This window comes from Taeniopygia guttata, chromosome 5 (genome assembly GCF_048771995.1).
Source record: "Taeniopygia guttata chromosome 5, bTaeGut7.mat, whole genome shotgun sequence".
In the NCBI taxonomy this organism is placed as follows: Eukaryota; Metazoa; Chordata; class Aves; order Passeriformes; family Estrildidae; genus Taeniopygia; species Taeniopygia guttata.
Window position 1 is genome coordinate 14,825,618 of NC_133030.1, and position 23,164 is coordinate 14,848,781.

A 23,164-nucleotide genomic window follows, 5' to 3' on the forward strand; every position below is an offset into this window, starting at 1 on the left:
TTAAATTCTTCTGCAATGCCTGGCAGTAGCCTGAATCCAAGGTATAATGCCTTCCTGCTGTAAAGGTACCTGGAACCTGTTTCAGCCCTGTTTCCTCAGGAGACACTTCCAGATTTATGGCAGAGCACCTGACAGTGAGCACAGCCTGAAAACACAAGGGTTGTTGATGGGACCACTGACTACACACTTCAAGCCAAAGCAAACATCAGCTTTTGTCATCTGTCATGACTTATGCTGAAAGTTTCTTGAAAGTAAAGTTTCTTTACTTCCAAGCTTGAGGAAAATGCTCTTGCAGATATGTGTTGCTATTCCCCAGACAGGTTCCATCGCTCCCTTCTCCCCCCGACCTCCCCCCAAAAAATGCAGGTTTTGGAAGAGATTCAGAAAGAGGCAGTGTGTTTACCCCCCGAAAATGGTTAGACCATCTTTAATTCTAGCACCTGAAGTTATACAAGGGTTTCCTTAATAATCAAGTTTCAAAGAACTGTTGGACACATTCAGTTAAGGTGACAACTGTGCAATACCACTCAGTATTTCAATATCAGGGACCATACTCTTGAATTGTTTAAACACAATCCACAGAACTCAAAATTAAACAACCATCCACAGTTTAACTAAACAATCAGTTAAAAGTTCTTACAGTTTAATAATTCACATAATGGTCAGTCTTCAGCGAGGGATACTGAAATTCATTAAAACACAACACTAGATTTTATTCTATAGGTGTGCTGGGCAGGCACATAATTGGCCATTCTTGGGTATAATCGGGAGAGTAAGGAGAATTTTACCACAGTTTGGCAAATCCCACATTTTGTCAGTTAAAAGTGAACTGTGAGAATTAAATACTCATCTTTACATATACACAAGTTATGCTGTGAAAGCATATTTGCTTACAAACATATAAAAATACTTGTTAACTAGTTTGATAAGAAAATAATGTATAAAAGTATATAGCAAAAACATTTAATCATCTCTGACAATGGAAAGATCAAATTCATTTTTATATCACATGAAACAAAAACAGCTACAATTTTAGTTTTCCTTAATCCCTTACCCAGAAATACAAAGGAAGACACAATTTGTTTTCAAACATAATGTGAAATTTCTTAATAAGCTGAAATGCCTCAATCCAGAATGAGCTCAGGTATTTGGCCATATCCTAATAGTAGTAATAATCATCCTGTAGCTGTTCTGGATTCAAAAAATAAATACAGTAGAATGTTTTGGCCACCGAAATAAAACTGCAGCATAAATGAGAGATGAAAATTTTTGCTGACAATGAAATTCAGTGTAGGTTTCTTAAGGCTAGCTGAATACTCAAGTCTAATTTAACTGAGGGCAGAAACAAACAAAAAAAAAGCCAATCCACCCCTTTTTTAAAAAGTATTCTCTATACTCCAATATAGGTCTCTGCAATAGCTAATGAAATGTCAGAAGTAAAAATAAATTAATTCACAAGAGACAACTTATGCATGACTTCAACACCTCGTCCTACACGGTTTTGTTTCATCTCCTTTGCGAATAAAACTCCACAAGGTGCAAGCTCTGAAGGGAGAGAAGGAACTGTGGTATTAGAGAAGCAGCCTTAGTGTTTTGGTTTGAAGTCTGCCCCAGGATGACAGAGTCTTCTTCAGGAACTATTCTGCCAGCTTCTTGGACTAAGGCTATTCTGGTGACCACTTTTAGGACATGCACATGTAAGGCTAGACCAATACCAGAAGTGATGTAAAATGATGGAAAGAAAAAAAAAATATGATCTGGCAGTTGATAGCTTGGTTCTTGGGACTCTCAGAAAATAACACAATGGCAGCCTTTCTTGTCTTTTTCTTTCCGTGTTGGCTCTGGTGAAGGAGGGCACTCTTGTTCTTGAAATTTCCTGTAAACAAGTATTTCAAATTAAATTCATAGAATAAATTTCAGGTAAATAAACACAACTACTATATTCCACACTTTCTTTTTGTACTTTCATAGGGCATGCACTTCCTTCTTACACAAAATTACTGATAAAGTAAGTGAGTTTTTGAGTTCACCTCTTGGGGTTGTTTTTTTTTTTCGGAAACCAAATTTTTTACAGAAGGCCAGTCTCAGATGCAATTTATCACATTTACTGACTGGGTGATCAATAAAATCTGAAAGATTAAGACAACAACATTCTCTTTCAAATATATATTAAATTCATGTAAGCATTTTTCCTAATGCACCTGAGTGTTTTATAATGGAGATCATTGGCTAAAGCTTAGAGGAAACAGCAGGCAGAATCCTCCCAGCAATTTCCCACTGCATTTCAACACCTTTGCTGCAGCTATCCATTAATACAGGGACATGAATTATGTGGTCTCAATTACCATACCTTATAACTCTGACAAGTTCATGAAAAGCTTGGTCTACATTCAATCTGATTTTTGCTGAGGCTTCCATGTAGGTTACTTTAAGTTGCCGTGCCAGCTGCTGGCCTTCGTCTTGTGTCACCTGTAACAGACATCAGCCATTAAGCTCAAGGGTTCTGCCAGCAGCTTTCTGCCAGTACACTCTGCATGTGCATGTTAAGGATCCAGCTCCCTCAAGACATAATGGTTATCTGGGCAAAGCACAGTTTTCACTACTGGGAAAAAGACTTTTTTAAAAGAAAGTTTCTGCAATAGACAAAGACTGACTTTGCAAGAAATTCCCCTCCCTCCAGGTGCCTTCAGTTCAGCATAAGACCAAGTTTTCCTTCACGGGCAGACATTAGTCCCTTGCTCCTCCTCAAAGGAAGTGCTTCAGTCAGCATCTGCTGGATTACTAACAGGATTCTAAATATTATTACTAAATTCACCTTTGCATTGTCCCAGCTAAATCTAGAGAAACAAAAAAAAAAATCAGACTACTATTAAAACAACAACTGCTGTTTAGCTTCTAAATATTTTGAAAAGGCATTAAAAAAAAAAAAATCTATTAATGACATAGCAAAACATAGCCAGTTTTAAACATACCAGAGTTCTAAAAATTGCCTGAGGTCTTCAGGCAATCCAGAAATATTAAAGAAACCCTGGCCACAAAATGACTCCTTGAGACAACAGCGGAAAAGGAGATGAACAGGACACAGAGCATCATGAAAAGTTGGTACAAAATTTAAAGTGATGAGGCAGAAGAAAACACAAGGATTAGGAACACTGGAAGCCAGTAGAACATTCTAGGAAGGAGGAGTACATCAGGCACAAGACAAAACCAAAGGAGACCACTGTGTATTTTTGGATGAGGTGGAAAGCAGTGAGGTCAGAGAACAGAGGCCACCCTGAGTGGTGCAAGGCTCCAACGGGAAGGCAACCCCCAGGGCCAGGGAGGAAAGGGCAGCTTTCAGGGACAAAAGGAAATACAACAGATCTTGCCAAGACAATGCCTGATGGAAGAAATGTCAAAGATTATGCTGCATTCACAGAAAAACATTAAACCAGCACGTAGAAGACTGATATAAGAACAAAAATAAGGAGGGTTTATTTTTAAATTAGTTCTGAAAAGGAACTCAGAATATTCACTAGATTAAACAGCTACACAGAAATGGAAATAGAAAAGTAGAGGCAGCATTCACCACAGTGCATGGTCTAGAAGTACTTTTCAGCTTGCAAAATAGTTTCTTAACAGCTACACAGTGGTTTAAGAGCCTTCATGCATAGCATCTCCACATGTTTGATTCCTCTGCCCTTAGCATCCCACTAGTACAATAGCAATACACCTCCTGCTGAAATCAGGGCTGCTCCCACTAAACCCTTGTGAAGCTCTACAAAATGCTCCCAGCACCCTGTGCCATTAACTGGAGTAATTCAGGATGCACATGCTGATCTCAAACACTCACAGCAACTCTGCATTCATTTCAGTGTTATCATCACCAGCTGAAGCCAAAAAAGAAACCTCCAGAAACAACTCAACCCCAAGATCAGCTACTGGAGCTGCCTTTTTAACTGCAGGGCACATAAGGAGAACTGGAAGAACTGGAACTCTACTGCTATTTGAAAACTGAAAAATAATGAAGACTCCTGCTCTCCCAGCTAGAACAATTCCACTTCAACCCCCCACTCTGACCTCAGATGTTGAAATATTCCAATTGCAAAGCTTATGAAGGCTGCATGTGGACAAATATTTGTAGCTCTTTTTTGGCACTGTAGAATCTCCTAAAGTTTGCACCAGTGCTTCCAGAACCTTCTGTAGATCTCTACCTCAGACTAGTAAGATATAGATATAACAGCTCTAGCAAAACTAACTCTTGTTACTTTTCTTTATCCCCACACAGTTTACTGCAACCCCAGAAAGTGAGAGGCTGAAGTTCAACAAAAATAAATAATTTGCAGGGAATGTATAATTCTAAGAATTGTAATGTATAATTGATGATTTTTATATTTTTATATTCTTTATTATTAATGAATAATAAAGAATGCATAATTCTGAGAAGCTGAACTCCATCTTTAAACACATGTTTAAAGAATTTCTTCGCTATTGTACCTAAAGCACATTACAGGTACAAGTCAAACTAACACTGTATATGAAGTTAAGCTCCACTTCCACAAGATCCTGCACCTAAAACATTACATATACACTGAAGTTCTTTTTGTATTTACAATAATATCTGTAACTGTTAAATTCCAAAGTAATTTTTGCCAGTCTCCCGAGTATATTTTCAAGTTACTTGTGGTCAATTTCGATGACCTCAAAAGTCAGTTTAAAAAAATATTTGGTTTGCAAACACCATGGAAACATGTGCAGTGCCCAAGATTTAAATTAGAGGCCAGAACATATCACTACGATCTTCAAAGCTGAGGGAAATGTAAGTACAAACATAGAAATACTTGTAAATAAAACCATGAAATTTTATCTTTTTGTTGTCCCTTCTCGAGTACGACAACCCTGTAACATGATGGGTTTTCCAGGAAGTGTGATGGGACAGCTTATTTAACATCACCACCAAAATAAAAACGAAATCCTTTTTCTTCAAAGAAGACTGGATTTTATTTTGACAGAACTAAAGAGAACCACAGATTTGATGATAGTGATTGTGTGTACATCTGTGTGTGTTGGTACTGCAGTTTTAGTGAACTTAAGCCTGAATACATGATACTCACCCTTTTTTGTTATAGGATATTTTACTGTTTCTTTCTGGATATCACTCATTCACCCTGTTCTGACAGTTAGTAAAAGTTTCTCAAATGAAAACTCATTACAGAAGATGTGAGCCAGTCAAACATTGAAAAGCTTATTCCCCACCTCTCTAAGTTAACATTCTTCTTCTGAAACAGTTTCCATTTGAGTATCTGCACAATAATCCTGTGAACATAGGTCCTTCTCTCTTCACTATTCTGTCTGGTATCTGTGAGAAATACATTAATTTCTGAAGTTTCCTTGCTTTCCTCCACCTAAAGCAACTCTACAAGGCTGCCTAACCTAGAATGCACCTGTATTTTGCCAGGACACTTAAACAAGACTAAGGGACACATCACACAGGTAACAACTAAATGTTGCCTCAAGTTTGAGAGGAATCAATTTCTACCACTCTGTGGTCACCCTACAGTGCTCCCAGCACAAAAACAATGCCCACTTCTGCCAAGAGTTCCATCACTTGGCACTCTTCCCAATTTTTCTACAGGTGCAATTCACTGTCCCCTAATTCCAGTTTGTCCACACTCTCCTCTCAAAGGTAAAATCTGTCTGTGGGCACAGAGGTGTCCCTGGACACAGTCCCAACATCCACCACTGCAAGAAGTTCTTGTCACACTTTCATACAAGAAACAGATAGTTAAGAGTTAAGTCACGTGGATTTCTCTTTCTCTTCTTGCTTTAAAGATTACCTTGCTTTTAAGGTAACAGAGGTGATCTCAGCACTAGGTCATTGTGTTAGTTCAATCGTAACGCAAAAGCAAGAAATAGCATTTAATGAAACCCAAGCACTTTCCTGTTGCAACATGGATTTTCCTTGAAACCCTGCCATCTGGGGAATGATCAGACTTGACCCAGTTTAAGCTAGCAGTTATCTACAGAAAGTCATACATATCCTGCACTGACAAGTCCACTCCTCCATCACTAGTGGTTATTATTAAAACATCTGGTGCTCTACTGAATTATCTTACAGTAGAAATATCCAGTGTTAAATTCTAAGGAATTAACCCATTTAACAGAAAGACTGCTACACAGCATTTACTTTAGGAAAGAGCAGTGAGAGATGGTGCTTCAATTCTGGTTTCAAAGTCAGCAATTTGTGACTGGGGAATTTGGAAACACTGGCAGCTTCATTTCTTATCACACATTCTAAAGATTAATGCTTGCTTATCCTTTAAAGACTCACTTTTCTTTGTCAGTGTAACCTATGGAGATTGAGAGACAAAAGTCACAAGAAAGCTGCTGAAGTCTATTTAGCTATACCATTATTACCATGACAAATTGCTATTTCAAACTTACTCCTTCACGTCCCTCCCAAAACCACTTGTGAGTTGGTCTCTGGTATATAAAGCCCCACTAATTTACACCACACCTTTGGTGAGCCCCAACAATTCATCAAGATGATACCATTGTTTGTGCACTTCTGCTGTACAACCCAGTTCATGTATTTCCTGAGAAACAGTTGCCACCACAGGAGGATGATTAGTTATGCATCATTAGCCTCCAGATTTATGGTGTCACAAAGATAGTACTCTGTACTCTGTTCAACCTCAACACATATTTACTTGGATAAAGGTGTGGCCAGACCCTTGAGACAACCAGAACTCTTCCACATATTTAACTCTTCTGGATTCTGGGAAGATTTGTTGAGTGTCATTTGCTGATCCAAACACACACTAAATTACTTTCTTTAGCTTAAAGTCTTTCAGAGATTGCATGTGTTTCATTGGTCTGCCTCCTGCCTTTTGGAAAAAGCAGGTAGGTGCCCAGTACAAGCAGTCTAAAAACTGATAGCCAGCTTCCTGACTTTCTAAAAATGTTACATTAATTCTGAAGCTGAAAAATGTACAGTTAGGATTAAACAAGTTAAGAGAGAAAGAACCAGACAAATAAAATGTAAGTGTAGCCTAGCAGGTTTTTGGTGGTGCTCAATGAGGCCTGACACAACAGCAGGCAAAGGGTAAAAATGCAGAGGACTTGCCCTTATCATGCTTCTGGCCACAAGTTACAGCCTGGGGATGCCCCACACTTCCCACTCACCCAGCACTTCCAGCCAAGCTGAAGGAGCACACTCCCCTTTGACCCCACTGCTCCCATGGCAGCTGCCTGCCAAGAAACCTGCAGCCAGAGCAGGATGACCTTGCTTGTCAGGCTGAAGTTCTTCCTCACTTTTGGACTAGTTGGTTTAGCTGGTGGTAGAACTAGCTGATAAGTTTTCAGCCAGATGAACAAGCTGGTCCCTCTCAGTGAGTGGATGGCTGTACTGAGAGCTCACACGGTGGAGCAGAAACAACCCCTGTGTAACACCCAGCTGATAACATCTCACTGCTTGCTGCTGCCAAAGGGCGAGGTCTCACTTGCTCCCCCCAGCCCAACTCCTCCCTGCTCTGCTCCAAGCCACAGTCCCACCCCTTCCCATGCTTCCAGCACTGGCACTCAAATCTTTCTGCAAGCTGATTTAGCTCACGCAGGTCCCAGGAAGCCATTCCTGCTCCTCCCCATCCAGAGAGATGATTCAACTCCAAAAGTGCTTCAAGTGAGATCTGGGAAAGAATGGGAATGTGAAGTCAAGTGGGAGGGGAGCCTCTCCCTTGTGGGATCCAATTATGTCAGCTCAGCATCCCATAATCATTCCTTCACACTGACTGAAGACTAAGTGAAATGCACATGTGATGAGGCAGGGAAGAGTTAAGAACATGCAGTAGCTGTTTAAGCAAACCCACAAAAGTTCTCTAAGCTGCATCTGCCTAAGCCCCAGCTTATGAAGTCCACCAATTGGTATATAAATGGTGAGTGAGAGCACCAAAAAAGCTCTGCCCACCAGCATCTAATCAATTAAGGCAATTAATATAGCCATAAAAAGCAAAAGGAAATTTTGGAGACATATATTGATACAAGCAGCAAAACTGCAAAGTTAGGCAATTTAGAAAAAGCTGCTTTGAGCTTGAATGTGTTCCAGCCCATCTCCACCTGAAAAAGCAGCTTGGAAGAGGGCAGAGAGACCAGCAGAACAGGTGACAGGCACCTCTCTGCCTTCAAGAGAGAAACAGAGGCAGTGTAATAACAAGAGGAGAGTGGAAGAGGGAGAGCAAAGTTCACAGCTGTTTCTAGAAATGGATGTCCAGGATTACCAACTACAATTGCAGGTATCCTGAGAGCTGGGGCTGACAGCCATGATGTTATTTCCCTCCCAAAGCATTTGGGGGTTTGTCTTTCAGCAATTACAATTAGCAGACTAGTTCAGTTTCATCTCCGTAATTTCAATGCCAACATTTGTGCAGGAGATGAAGTACACATGTTCCAGGACCTGCAAGGTTAAATCTAGGAATTTTGATGGGGGCATGATGGTAACTGAAAAATGAAAGGGAATGAAATGAAACGTCCCCTGTCACAGGACAGGCTGTTCTGTGAATGTGTGAGTACTCAAAGTTACTTCAGAGGAATTCGTGAGCTACTTCTGTGAAAACTTCTTTCAATGCAGCATCTTTCAACATAGCTTTTAATTTAGTCATGATTTTTCTACACAGCTTCTGGGATGAAGAGGCTGTGACAGTCAAAGGACCATATTAAATAGGAACTTTTTTTGTACTGTAATTGTAATTCAGTGTTGCATAAACTAACTCACTGAGCTCTTTAAGCCATGGCTTTTTTTCCTTGTGAAACTCTTAGAACAATTCCGGCAATTTTAGCAATTTTCTTTATTCCCAGAAAATCACGGGTTGCCACCAAGCTTTTGGTGTCATCTTACTGCCTCAAGAGAAAATATTAAGCTTCTCATATTAATTGCTGAAGAAAATACAAGTTTGACATCTGTTGCTTTCCTGCTGCTATAGTAAGGTTATTTTCATTTCAGCTCAAATTAGTTTGATTCATTAAAAATCAACAGCAACGAAGAAAAACATATTTGAAAGTCCTTTAAATCATTCTAAACTAAACACTTTAAGTAGTTTTGTGACTAGAGGTGAGGTTGAAAACTATTGGTTTCAAAACTTTAAGGTACATAAATATAACAGAAACTGTGCTGCTGTACTTCCAACCTTTAAAGCTTTAAGTCAGTTTTGCAGAAGATGAGTGGCCAAAGAGAAAGCAGTGAGTAACTGCTAATTTATCCATAACAGCAGTGAAAGGTAAAAGGAAGAGCACTGAAGACTAAGGATGGTTGGAGTTAGTGCTGGAATGCACTCTGCTGGCACAGTGCAGTGGTGAGTAACAGAACTGAGGAATTAGACACGTTCATGCCTGAGTTATCAAGTCATGACAGAAAGCTCTCAGCTCTGTGAACAGACTTGGTCTCAACATAACCCCACTGAGTCAGACAGAAGATGTGCTGTGTGTGGAATGCCATCACACTAAGGTTCTTCAAGTACAGAAACTGAGTGGAGTTTCTTGCATTGGGATTAGTTTGTATGATATGCCTTTTTTTTCATTTGTTTGTTCCCATTCTGGAAGGAAGTTTAGTTTTGGGGGAAAACCTGAATTTTGTGGAAGAAAGCGACCAGTAACTAACAGCAAATGAATTACCTGTCTTTGGTGGTCCAAATCTGCTTTATTACCAACAAGTATCATTGGAAACTCATCGCGATCTTTCACTCTAAGAATCTGTCGCTGAAACTTATAGATTTCTTCAAAGCTGTGAAAGAACACAAGTAGAGCATCAATGCACTAATTCACAGATTCTCAGGTTCTGAAAAAGTTCAGAAATTATGAGTCACCTATTGGGACTTGCCCTGCCATGACACACAAGCACAGACAGCTGCAGGCACTCCAAAGTCACAGCATGACCAGTCAGAGAACCATTCAACACTCAAACCAAAAAAATCCCCAAGTGAGCAGTGTCCTCTGCACTGGGCTGAGGTGGGGCTGCAGGGTGAGCAAAACACTGACTGTGTCTCAACCCATAGGGACCCACAGCCAGTGTGCTGCAGAGAATCAAGCAACCACAGTCCATTCTACAAATACTGACTCTGGAGTTCTACTCCATCCACATTCAAACTACAGCACAGAGACCCTGGTGATCAATATTTCAGCTGGCAACCTCCAGAAGTACTTCTGAGAATTTTGGGGGAAGCTATCAAAGCTGGAAAGTTTTGTTTTGTCAAGCACAGAAAAATGGCAGGGCTAAATGATCAGAAAGCTTTGCAGTAACCAAGTTATACCAGGTACTGATGCTGTCCAAGCATAAGGAATATTCCAAAAGTGCTTAGGAAAAGCTGAGCAGAACAGAAAACTTCTTCCAAGATGGTATACTAAACAAGCTAATTCTGGCCTAAGCAAGGCCTTTTGGAGAATGAATAAATAAATTACTGCTTTCAAGTCCACATTGTTAAAGCTACATCACTACATAAGGACCTTCAGCACAGACATTTGCAGACTCTTTGTAGCCTTCCAGACATATAGTCTGAAGGCATTTACACCTAATTTGCCAGCTAAAATTTAAAGGCAAGATCATTACCAGTAAAAAAGTCACATTAAAAAGAACTAGGTAGCTAGACACCTCATGCAAAGGTGGACTAGAAGGGATGTATGTCATTAAGCATAGTGCTTAATGTTTCATCTGCATTCTGCAGCCATTCAGTCAATGCAGAGGAGTAAGCAGAGGGGCCTCTGCCTGCAAGAGTGCAGGCACATACTCTAAACCCACTCAGAAACCCAGAGCCAGCTACTTGATGCTGCACATGGCAAAGGGATATTCCTAAGTGACTGAATACCAGACATTCCCAGGAAAATGGTATTCTCGACTGTAACAAAGTTCTTGAATAGAGCTGTCTTTTTTGTGTATGCTTTCAAGTCATCCATTGAACAAACAGACACTTTCACAAAGTGACTGGTTCAAAATTGGTCTTCTTCAGTGCTGAAAGAGCATCACACCTTGCACCTAAGAGTGAACACATACTTAAATGTTTTGTTTGAGATTATTTCAGTTAAGGATCGTGTGCAATTTTAGAATAATTAAAACTTGTTTGTTTTAATAACTTGACCTCAGGCTTACCTTCCTCTATCTGTGACTGAGAAAACAAGCAGAAAGCCCTCCCCCGTCCTCATGTACTGCTCACGCATGGCTCCAAATTCTTCTTGTCCTGCTGTATCCAGAACTGAACATTAAAAAAAAAATATTAATTACTACATTTCCTGTTCTGATAGACCGAAAAAAAAAATATTCCTGATAAGATAATGTGAAAGTCTCTCCTGTGTATCCTCGCCAAGCAGAAACCACATTTTGCAGATACTACTGGATATTCTAATATTCCCAACAAGTTCTTGCACTGATTGAACAATTCAAGATCTACCAAAGAAACTAAACAACAAAACACTTGAGGACTTCTGCTAATTCCTGACCATCTGAAACAGATGGAAAACGCTCAGAGATACGTGGAGATGAGGGTTCTTGGTTTATTCTTAAAGAAATCACCAGCATGCAAGAACTGAATTTTTTAAAGCAAAGCATTTCTATTGCACTTGGGAGAGGCAGCACAGAGGTGTGCTTTTCATCTCACCATGTCACCCAGGTAACTCCTGGGAATAACACCAATTCCTAATCCCAGTTCTGGGGGCACTGTGGGTGGGTTACTTACTGTCCAAGCGTGCGGCTCTCTCGTCTATCACACATTGCTTGGTGTAGGAGTCCTCAATGGTTGGGTCATAATCCGTAACAAAGTAGGACTGCAGACAAGAAAACAAGTTTGTGTCTTAGACAAGCACACACAGGACACTCCCTGGGGGAGATGCTAAAACTGGACACTTGACAGCATAAGGATGGCGAGTGTGTTTATCATATACAACTGTTTGATATTTCATCCAAAGATAACCAGTATTGGTTTTCCTATTCCTAGAAAATGCTCATAAATTGTAGAGATTACCAGCAGAGCCACTGAGTAAACTGGATTCCCACAGCCTTTCTAACATTTTCTAGACATTACTGGCAATTCCTAGGATTTCTCAGAAATCCCTTGAAAATTTCAGTTTCTAGAGACTTCTGAGATCTCTTCTAATTTTGTGAATGTCTGGTAGGGCTTAGAGGTTATTTGAAATTCTCAAATCTACAGGACTTCCTCTTCTGATCCCAGAGCCGTAACTTTCTAGGAAGTACCAGGACTTTCTCAGCTGTTTCTAAAATTCCCTAGCAGTTTTAGAACAATTGCTAGCAACAGCTCCACACAGCACAAGTAGCACTCAGTTTTATTAGGTGAAAGAAGTTTGTTGGAACACCCTCGTTGCCAGGACTTCTCTCCTGGTTTTAATGACTTTAAGCACTCACACCCTCCAGGCAAACAACACCTGAAAGCAAAATAAACCATGAAATGCCTGTCCCACCACAGCCTAAGCACAAGGCTCCAGCAGACACTGTCAGGCTATTGCTTATCACCCAGACTGTGGAGCAGAGCACATTCTGGTACATTTCTCTAGAGTCTAGATGATCTGGGACTGAATACTAGGTTAACAACACCATCAGAAGACAAGTTTAGAATTCAAAGGATGAAGTTTTAGCTTGCATGCAGTCATAGTAAAGCTAACTTCACCTAAAACTGAAGAAATCACATTGGCATAATAAATCTGAACCCTGATCAAATTTCTTCCCTTCTATGCTCCCAGCAGGCACTCAGTGCAAAATTTGTGCAGAGCTGCAGGTCTACCACCTGTGTACATTATTCAGTTCTGTAAACCAGTAAGGAATTAGGAATGTTTTGAAACTACATATTGACTCCTAGGAAGAAAAAAAAAAGAAGGGGGCTTTGCTGAAGCACCTTTCCCATGACACAAACTTAAAGATACCAACAAGACAACACTCTGCTCCTCTAAACTTACTAAAATCAAGTTAACAGATGTCACAGTTGGAATAACAAAACAAAAGAAAAAGGAAAAAAAAAAAGAACTGAAATCACAGCATTAGCCCACTAACCTTCTACAGACACACCACTGTCAGTGCAGAACACAGCTAACTCTGTTCTTTGCAGATAAGTTATGTGGCTGTATTTGCCCTTGTGCAGCTCAGGTTAGGAACTGCTCATGAGGACAAGCCTGCAGGACTCTGTCCTGACTGCAGCTAGCTGACCCCACCACTTGGACATGTCCAGGCCAGGCTCCTGGCTCAGCAGCATGGCCAGGGGTTCCCCAGCAGAGCTCGGGGACTGAGCTGCAGCTCCCTTCCTGCCAGGAGCACATCACCAGCTGTGGCACAGCCGACCAGCTGTGGGTGCTATAGATGACCTGTGCTCATGTACCACAGCCATCATGCAGTTGGCTGCAGGAGGAGTTTGTTGATCTGTTCATTTAGATCTGGCACCACACTGAAAAACTGCTGCCCCCAGAGCAGAGACCCTGAGCAGCTCCTTTGCATTTTAAGCAGACATCAGTGTCCTCTCAGGATACACCTACACAGCAGTCACAGCTGCTCTGCATCGACAGCACCCAGGCTAAACAGTCTCCCTGCTTCAATCCCACCCACACCAATCAAAACAACAACAACAAAAAAAAACCCTAACAAAGCTTCTACCACTAAAAGAACTCCAGTAAACCAACAGCATGAGATCCTAAATGCTACACACAGCCAAAGTGCCCATCTATAGACAGCAAGACACTCACCTCAGAACAAGAAGCTCTTTGAACTACAACTCATCCCTTTACCTTGCTTCCCTTTAAGATTTAAAGAGGAAAAAATTCAGCCTTCAAAACTGTTCTCGATCTTTTCTTTTGCCTGTATCCATGACTCAACATGTGCTATCCAGGAGCTCAAGAGGAGACTTTGAGGAATGAATTTACATGAACTGTAAATAAGGTCTCAATTCTTCTGTGGCCTTTAACAAACTTTGAAAGATGGATGAGAAACTTACGTGAACATACAAATATATAAATAAAATAATTTACAGAATCTGACTTTAAAGGGATGATCACAAGGAAGGGAATTTAAGTCCTATGTTTCATTAAGGAAACAAAGTGGTATTTATAAAAAAGCATTAGGTGACTAAACCATGGAAGATAGAGCCTGCACTCTGAAATAACTCCCTATCCCTCTCCAGCTTCAGCTTTTATTCCTCCATCCTGCAGAATTCAAAGTTACTGTTTGAACCTTTACATCTACAAAATGGTAAAGGATAGCAGCTTTTAAATAAAAGGGAGAATTTGGAATCAATTTATTTTGCTCTCATGAATCAGTGTTAGTAGAACACCTAAAGCAGCAAGTTTGTATCCAGCAAGGGCAGTATTTTTCACTAAGAGAGCTCAGAAAAAGAAAACCATAATGATCTCAGATGAATTCTTCTTATTTTCCTCATTATCTGTCCAAGGGCCAACAACTACAGCATGTTCTGTAATCTGCAGGGCATTTCTGTGATTCCCTCCACCCTTTTTAGTTTGTTTTTTTTTTAATTAAAAAACCCCAACTATACACAAAGCAAGAGTGCAAGACTAGGTACAGGGACATAGAACGTGGTTCCTCCCTCAAAAAGAGAAACAAGATTAAGTCATCCTGATCCAGCATCAGCCACATGTCAAATTCAGAATGAGCAGATGCCACAGATCCCCCATGTAACAATTGCTCTTGCAAGTATTTTGTTCCCTCCCATGGAGCTGCACTGCCAAACCTGCTGTCACAGCCACTACAGGAGAGGTCTGCAAGGCAATCAGTGCTGTGGTTTACCTCCAGGCACTGGGCAAGGCTTACGTGCCTGAAACAGCTGCTGGTTTTGAAGGAGTCTTCCCAAATTGCACTGGGACTATGTGCTGCAGGACACACAACAACCACAGCTTGCAGCCCTTATTCAGTCAGGGTTGATTTACGAAAAACAGATGTAGTAGACACAGTACTTATCAATTTGAGCAGAAATGGACCTTCCTGCTGCTGTTCAGGCAGTGTTTAAAGAATTAACGCATGGCAGATATGCTGAAGCATTCCATGAGGCCATCCCTTCGCTCCTGAATGCTGTCTGGGCAAGGTGCCTGCTCACCCAGCAAGCACAAGACCCTACACCAGCATAAATAACTTTGTAGAGGTCAAGGAGTTTGTGGCAGAATTGCTTAAAAGCCTAACAGGAGCCCAATTCTAGCAGACACAAACCACTGACAACCTACTGGTTTCAAACTGATGCCAAGTCTAGATAAATGAGAGGAGCAAGCACATCCTGTGCTGGAGTGGTGGAATACCCAGGCCTGCCTAGTGCTGTCTGTTTTATGAAAGCTGTCTGTGCAAGCCCCAGCACCTCAGAGCAGCCACCCTGCCAGCTACAGCAGTCCCAGAAGTGCAGCAGGAGCCTGGGGTGAGAGCTGGCACAGAGCACACAGCACAGCTCCCTAGGGTGGCCCAATGCAGCCCAGGGTGTCAGATCTGCTCCTCTAGGAGCCATTGAGCTTCTCTGACAAATCCAAAGAGCCAGGACTCATTCAGCTGGCTCCCCTGCAGCTGGCCACTGCCTGCAAGAAATAATTAGAAGCAGTTCAATTTCTTCTAAGGAGATAGTAACTTGAACACGCTCTCCTGTTACACCACTCCCTTAATCGCCAGCAAAATCAAAGCTCTTTCCACCCATCTCCTGGAATGGAAACGAGTTGAGCCCAGTAGTCTCATCAACTATTCCATTTACCCAGAATATTATGCAACAGGTTTTCTAGGTTTTCTCTTTCTAAGACTGCTGCAGCAATGAAGCCCAGAGATGGGAAAGCCTGCTGCCAAGGACTTTTGCAAAGGGGAAAAAAAACAAAAGAACATAAAAATCCCTGATCCCACACTACCTACATTACTTATAGCTGGGCAACTCACCACTAAAATCCCTTTATGTACACAGTCATCATCTTAAAATGCATTTCAAACGATCTCCTGAGCTTCACAGGAGTTTCTACTTGCAGCGCATGGAAACAATGACACTACACAGAATACTGTTGTAGCAGTCTTTGTTTTAGGCAATAGCAATCCCTAAGTCATTGTTTCAATCACTCAAGTCTTTTGGTAAGGAGAAGATATGAGAACCGCTTTTAAGTTTATCCTCTTCCTCCATTTATTTGTTGCCTTTAATACACATAAAGAAATTCCTCCATTAGCTGACAAGCTTGAGTCCCACTCCATAAATTAATAAAAATTACTAAGTAAAGACACCTTTGATGGAAAACCTCAGTGCCAATTCATGGCTCTTATGCTCTTTTCACATTTACCCTTCATAAAGTAATAAACAGTCCACAAAATGCAAAGTCAGGAGATAACTTTCTTTTGCACTTTTATGTTTTAGGGTGGGAGAGAAGTAGGATGTTGTTGAAGCTGCTCTAAGCTGCAGTCCAAGGCTGGCTGCAGAACATTCTTCCCTTTCTCTTCACACCAAGCTTGAAGGCCATGAAATGAAAGGCAGCCCAGCACACTGAGAGCACACCACCACTATGAGCAAGTTAAAGGAGAGGTACATGCCAAAATATATATTCATCCTTGCTGTCTCTATAATCTCCATCTGTATTTACTAAACATCCGCATAATGTTTCAAAGAGCCACTGGTTGCTTATTTAAATTTTTTCCACATGTTTTAAGATTTTGGTTCAAACCCAGTAAAGGCAAAGAAATAGAAGGGTTTCCACCCTCCAGCTACAGTTACAGACCAGCTCGGGATTTAAATAAGCATCTGCAATTTGAGCATTGCAAACAGCCCAAAAATCCTCCCTAGCTATAATTTTTATGCTAGAATTTAAAACAAATATGTGTAGCATCCACCAACACCAAAGCTTCAACTTTAGACTTGAATACATTCATAAATACTGAAATGTAAGATCCCAAGAGATTGCTGTGCTCCTTGACAGAGTACTTCTTCTGGCAGTGTCTCCTTTGCCTGCCTTTTACACTATCATCTCTTCTCTAAGTTTTACCTCATTTCCCCTGCACTTCATCAAGAACACTCTTGACCCATTCAACCAATGTGAAGCCCAATTCACCCCCTGCACTGCCAGGTCTTCACCATGGGCATACAACACACAGCAGTACCATCTACAGCCCTATCACACACCACACTGATCACATCAGAAATATTTAACCCAAAAGACAGACACTTAAGTTCTCTTCATTTAAAAGATTATTTCCAGCATTCATTCACAGACAAAGTCAGTGCCATAGGTTAAGACCAGGGCTCCAGTGCCATGGCCAGTTAGTAGGGCCGAAGGTGGACACCTTTCTCTTTGAGGTATTTGACTACCCATAAAAGCCTTCCCAGACTATGAATTAAGATGTAAATGACTGACTGCATAACACAGTTTGCAACTTCCATTGTTTTCCCTCCCATGACATCTTGTACCCTCTGCCATCAACTCTTCTACCTAAGAGTGGCAGAGCAGCCAAGTCTGCACTAAAGTGACCCCAGTGACACACTGTGCCCTCCTCCAGCTTGCAGAGGAAGTGAGAGACCATTTCTAGGAGTTCTAATCTATGTTCCTGTCTCTGGAGGAGGAAGCAGACAGGTTCTATGCCACCACAAGCAAGCTGCAAGAGGATGGGCGACAGTAAGCTGTCACCTTGCCCAAGCACTGTGCTGCCCTGGTCCAGAGCTAACGTGCCCAGCAAAAGTGGCAATCAGGCAAAGCAGCAGCTCAGGGCCCCAGCACCTCAAGGGATTAAAAGAACCTCCTTTCACAACACAAAGGACAAATCATTCTTTTAGAGTACACGAGTTGGCTGGCTAGAAAACAAGGAAAACATGCAGTTAAAAAACCCTTAAGTGACTTCTAGAAGCAAACATAAACCCAGACTGCATTCCAGAATAAAGGAACAGACAGAGCAAAACACACAAATTTAGCATTTTGCAGAGCTCCAAGCACTTGGGTCACAAAAAAACCCAAACAAACTAAAAGCACACCACTAATCAGTCTCTGACAAGCTTGTTCCAATAGCAAACACACACCTCCCCAGGAGCAGGTGGTTCACTAGAACCCAGTATTTCCAGACAGGCTTAATTGGTTGGTGCTGGAAAAGCAGGAGGTGGATGCTGTTGGGGTTGATGACAGGTTTGCCAACCTCTGTAAAGGTTTTGTGCAGTGCCCAAACCAGTACTAGAAAAGGACTGCAGGAGGTACCCACAGCAACCCAGCACCACTCCAAACACAAATGTTCAGGACTGCAATCAGCACACTTTGCTGGCATAAACAGAATGAGGGCAAATATTTTGGTGTTGAATGTTGGGAGAATAGGAGACCAAAGGTCTAGAATTATCCTGATAAAGGCTAGACTAAAGAAACAAGGATTAGAAAACTGCCTCATGCTACAGAAGGCAAAGTGTGTCATCATCCAATCATCCCATATTCCTACAAATCTTTAAGAGGTTCTTTCTTTTAATTATACAAACAAGTAAGTGCACCCATTCCTTTCTTCCAAGAAATATTAATTAAAAGACAGTCAGTGCTTACAAGTAATCAATGATGCTTCCCTCAATTTGCACTACTTTCCACTGCCCTAATGTGTACTGTCAGCATTGTTATGGCTGTCCAGGGAAACAGATGTCATTTGTAACTTCAATTACTGCCATTACCCAGTGATGTGAAACGCTTCATTTCATGAAGTCACAAAGACAGAAGAGGATTAAGCTGTAGGAAGTTATAGCGAAAAAAAAAGATGACATGAGACATGTACAAGCTAAGCCCTTTGGAAATTCATACAAAAGCTGAAAATTTTTATTTGTTCCTGAAAAAAATAGCAACACATTATTTAGTGCTATATATATATCTAACAAAATAGTATTTTATATATATAACACTAAACTGTGATTAAGTACATGCTTAATCAAACATTAACAGTTCTATTATAGAAGAAAATAATAATGGAAAATGCAAAGTTGTTGTATAAGCCACAGCAGCCTTAGAGTACATCCATTAGATTACTCCCCTGCCAACATACAACTCGAAGACAGGAGAGAGTAGGATACAGAAATAAACACCTGACTTGGTTAAGTAGAGGTAAGTCTTCTTAATTTTTTTGTGCAATGCAAGTATTGTCAAAAGCTGTGCTTAGCCTGGAAATACTGAAAGTGTGAGTCCTATTACACAGCCACAGACTCTTCTATCCCTCTCCCTCCATGGACACTGATCACTGAGTGAGCACATCAGAAAAAGAAAACTCCTAAGAAAAATATGCCCATGCACTGAACAGAGTTACAGCACATAACTAAATATAACATGGCTCTCTTCTAGATGGGCTTTGTTCTGTTCACTACCCAGAATATCTAATAACAAAACTGGTTTTGCATCCCCCACAGGTGTGGGGAAAGATGAGCTAGGAGGGGGGGGAAGGGGGAAGGGGTATGGAAGATGAAGTGTCTTCAATTTGAATGCTAACACAAATCTGTCTATGCACCTTTAATTTTTGCATTTCCAAAATGAACACTTGGATTTTGTATCCATTAACATACTCATTTCCAATGATATTTCTCCAGACAGCTAGGTATGCTAGGAAATTCCAGATTTCAACCCCAGTTAAGCAGGACTGACTTGTGTGACAGATTGAAAAGCTGGGTTGGTTCTGGAACATCAACTTATTCTGCAGTCAAGTAGTAGACCAACACTCAGGGATATGGAAGCCTGAAATCAAACTAACTTTTGTGCACTGACAGGGACCATCCATCAGCTCCTACACATTTCAACATGCCTAAAAAAAACTGTCTGCTAATTTTTGCCCTTCCCCTAACTGCTACTTTTAAAAAAGCAGCTTTACCTTCTCTAACCCCACCCTTTTTTTTCTCCTTGGCACCTAAGGCATGGCTGGCAAAATAGCTTGGGTTTACAGGTAGAAATCTGGAGAGTGCAACTGCTAAAGACAAAATTACAAGATCCAGTGGAAAAAAAAAAAAATAAACCCAGCTACAGTAGATTTGCTTGGGGAAAAGAGTCTTTGCCACTTTGACTAAGACAGCATTTCAGTGCATGTTCTTATCATAGAATTGAATGATTTCAGTTTCAAGAAAATTTCTTCAAAATGAGTAATATTCCAGAATATTCATTATTGAATGAATAATTCAACAATAATCATTAAAACTGTTTTTCTGAAAAGTTACGTGCCCTTTTGCTAACATACTGCCAAGCTTAAACACACCATCAGATGCCAGCACAGTCTCAACTTGAGGACCTTAAATGCCTTTTCCAATTTAAAGGAGTCTATGATTCAAACTGTGGATGCTGGCTACATGAACATCATATGAATACTGATGAGAGTGGGTTTTCTTTTCATATATATTTTGCAGTGCATGTGAACATCTTTTAAAATATTAACTGCCTTAAAAAACAACCAATTGATACTTTTTAAAGACAGCTTCTACCTTTGAAACTCAAAGTGAATCTGCACTGTGCTTAGGTCTCCTTTCAGTTCCCAGCTTACAGCCCTCCCCACGGGACAGCAACTTGGTATTAACTGCTCACCGCCTGTGAACATTTCCCTCCAATTTATAATTATCAAAAGTCAAACCACACCAAACACACTCACTCAGATACCTGGTTTAAGCAATATGTGCACTAAAGTTTGGCCTCTCAAGTACTTCCTAGTGGTGCAGTTTTCATTGCACAAGATCAGAGAAGGTGCACTTTCACTGTCTGAGAAGACTTCTTTGTAATGCCTTCAGTTAATGCCCTTTAATGCCAGTAAGCACCTACATAGTTCTTTGAAGGCAGCTCTGCAATTTCTCAAGTTGAAACGTGTCTGACTGTAAAGCATATTCTATATACTGCAAGCTTAGTTGAGTCTTGATTTAATTTAATTTCATTTTTGTTTCACAGTAAATATGTGCAGGAACTATGAACACACAAGATACTTCATCTTCCTCATCTTAACCACACGTCATTCAAGGAATGTTGAAAACATTCATGACACACTATCTTTTCACCCATAGTGTTACCATGTTTAGATAGTTTTCAAACTAGCAGCTCACACAGGCTCTTCACGATGAACTCAAGTTATTTCTCAAGAAAGCAGCGATTCTTTTTTTTTTTTTTAAGTACATTTTAGGACTCTGTACAATCAGATAATGGGGACTACAAGGGTAAGAAGAAAAAGTAAGGTTGCTCCAAAAATCCCCTGCTGAGACAAAAGTCATAGAAAACTTTTTCCTCATACACATGAAATCATTAGAACACCTCAAGAGAGTGTAATTAAGAGATTTTTGTTTATAAACTAAGCACAGTAACTGGAGAAGACTTGTCAATTAAAATCTCTCTTCACTGCTGTAACTTAGATGTAACTATACCACAGTCAGCAACAGACTTCAGCTTAGTGGCTCCAAGGAGACCCATGTTCAGGGCATTTCCAGTCTATTAACAAAGAAGCCATTTCATAACTCTGATCAACTTGGACTTTTCAGATTGTCTAGCTTAGGTTATGGACATTTGGAGACAGACAATTACATTAATTAAAGTAAGACGTTTTTCTAGCCCAACAAGTCAGTGAAACAAAGCTGCACTCCAGCAACTCTAACCCCTATTTCACATTTTAGGTACCTGAAAATTTTTGATCCCTGGGACTCCACAGCAAGCTGAGATCAAAACTTTCTGAAATTAACACCTTTCTTTTTCTGACTCCATTCATCAGAAAGAGTCAGGCAGAAAGCCTGAGGAAGGTAAATTCTCCACATTCTTCCTCTTAAAACATTTGTTTAACATGGAAATACAATCAGGTTGACTAGCCCACTAAACCCAGAGCCTGGAGTTTTCTAGAATGAGTCAAACTAGGATTAAATATTTATAAGATAGTATTTCATTCTACAATTAAACTACAGCAACTTCCTAATGAAAGAGGGAGGTTTTATCATCTCTAGTCCTGCTGACATTCCACTGTAATTCCCTGCTGCCTTCAGGATGATCAAGAGATCAGAAAGTTCAGATTGCCACATAAAAAATATAAAAATCCCTCATCCAAATAAATACTAGCCATGCAAACCACATTTACATGTCCAGGCACCTTAATAAAGTTCACACAATACCACCAAGAGATACCTTTTGACCTAACTTCAATGTATTCAACTACTTTATTAATATACAATTTGCTCAAATATGTAAATGCCAAACAGGGACTGAACCCAAAGAATGAAAGCTTCAGAAGTTTTGATCATAGCACTTGTTCTGCTGGGAAACAAAAAGGTTGAAATTACTCTTTCAGACCCTGTAACACATTTTATTTACACTGCCAGGTCATTGTAGAAATTGATAGCAATGCACTAGTTCCTGTCCTGGAGGGTTTTTTTCTATAACCAGTAAATTCCATTGAATTTTTGAACATCAGCTTGGACAATATCTAACATAATAACACTCAGTTTCATTAGCAAAGTCTGGAGTGCTTTATTTTTCAAAGACTTGTTGACTGATCATTAAAAGCTAATTACTTAGGAAAAAGCTGTAAAATAGCACTTCTATCTAATAAGAACTATTGCTTCAAGAAGATAAGCACAACTCTAATAGCTTTATTTACCCAAACTACATATTTATTCAACTCCAACCTTTTGGCCTTAGATTAGACTGTCTAGACTAATTTTGCAGACTACAGACAATTACTATAATCTTTAAGTTTGGAAAGTGTCATAACCAGAAGTGTCAGAAATGCTGAAATTACAGCTGTGTAAGTGCTATTTAGCCATAATAGTCATCTATTTTCATTAGCAAGGCTAATAATTACTGGCCTTCCCCCCAGATCCTCACCCAACCCAGTAAAACACATAGTTATCCTGGAGCATGACAATTTTAAATGATAATGAAATAATCAGTTGTCTGCCCATGAAATAATGGATTTCTTCAAAGTGTATTAATCATTCAGGAGTGCAAGCATCAGAGGCTGGATGGTGCATATATTATAATGGCAAAATGTGCTGCAAAATTAAAATAAAACCACACTGGGTAACTTTCCTTTAGAAAAGAGTGTCTGAACAGCTTGCAGGTGGCAAGCCATCAACGAGAAATTCATGCTAAAAACTCCAACAGCAAAACCGTACTAAACACACACTTGTAACCCATCAGTTTCCAAGGTTTTCCACACACCACAGTGGCAGGGCATGAAAGCCAGGCTGATTAACCCAACGCCCACTGGTCCCATGCTGCAGGCCCAGCAGCTCAG

General features: G+C 40.4%; 1 protein-coding gene across 1 annotated transcript in view; it reads right to left on the reverse strand.

The window, feature by feature from the left end:
* Window positions 1–398: 398 nt before the first annotated feature.
* The window catches only part of RRAS2 (RAS related 2), a 42,330-nt gene continuing 19,564 nt past the window's right edge, over window positions 399–23,164 (reverse strand). Inside the window, exons 2-6 of the mRNA XM_030273833.4 lie at window positions 11,697–11,784; window positions 11,114–11,216; window positions 9,646–9,754; window positions 2,351–2,469; window positions 399–1,876 (exon numbers count right to left, since the gene is read on the reverse strand). Of these exons, the coding sequence (XP_030129693.2) occupies window positions 1,789–1,876; window positions 2,351–2,469; window positions 9,646–9,754; window positions 11,114–11,216; window positions 11,697–11,784 (507 nt within the window). The 3' untranslated portion in view covers window positions 399–1,788. The remainder of the gene's footprint in view (window positions 1,877–2,350; window positions 2,470–9,645; window positions 9,755–11,113; window positions 11,217–11,696; window positions 11,785–23,164) is intronic.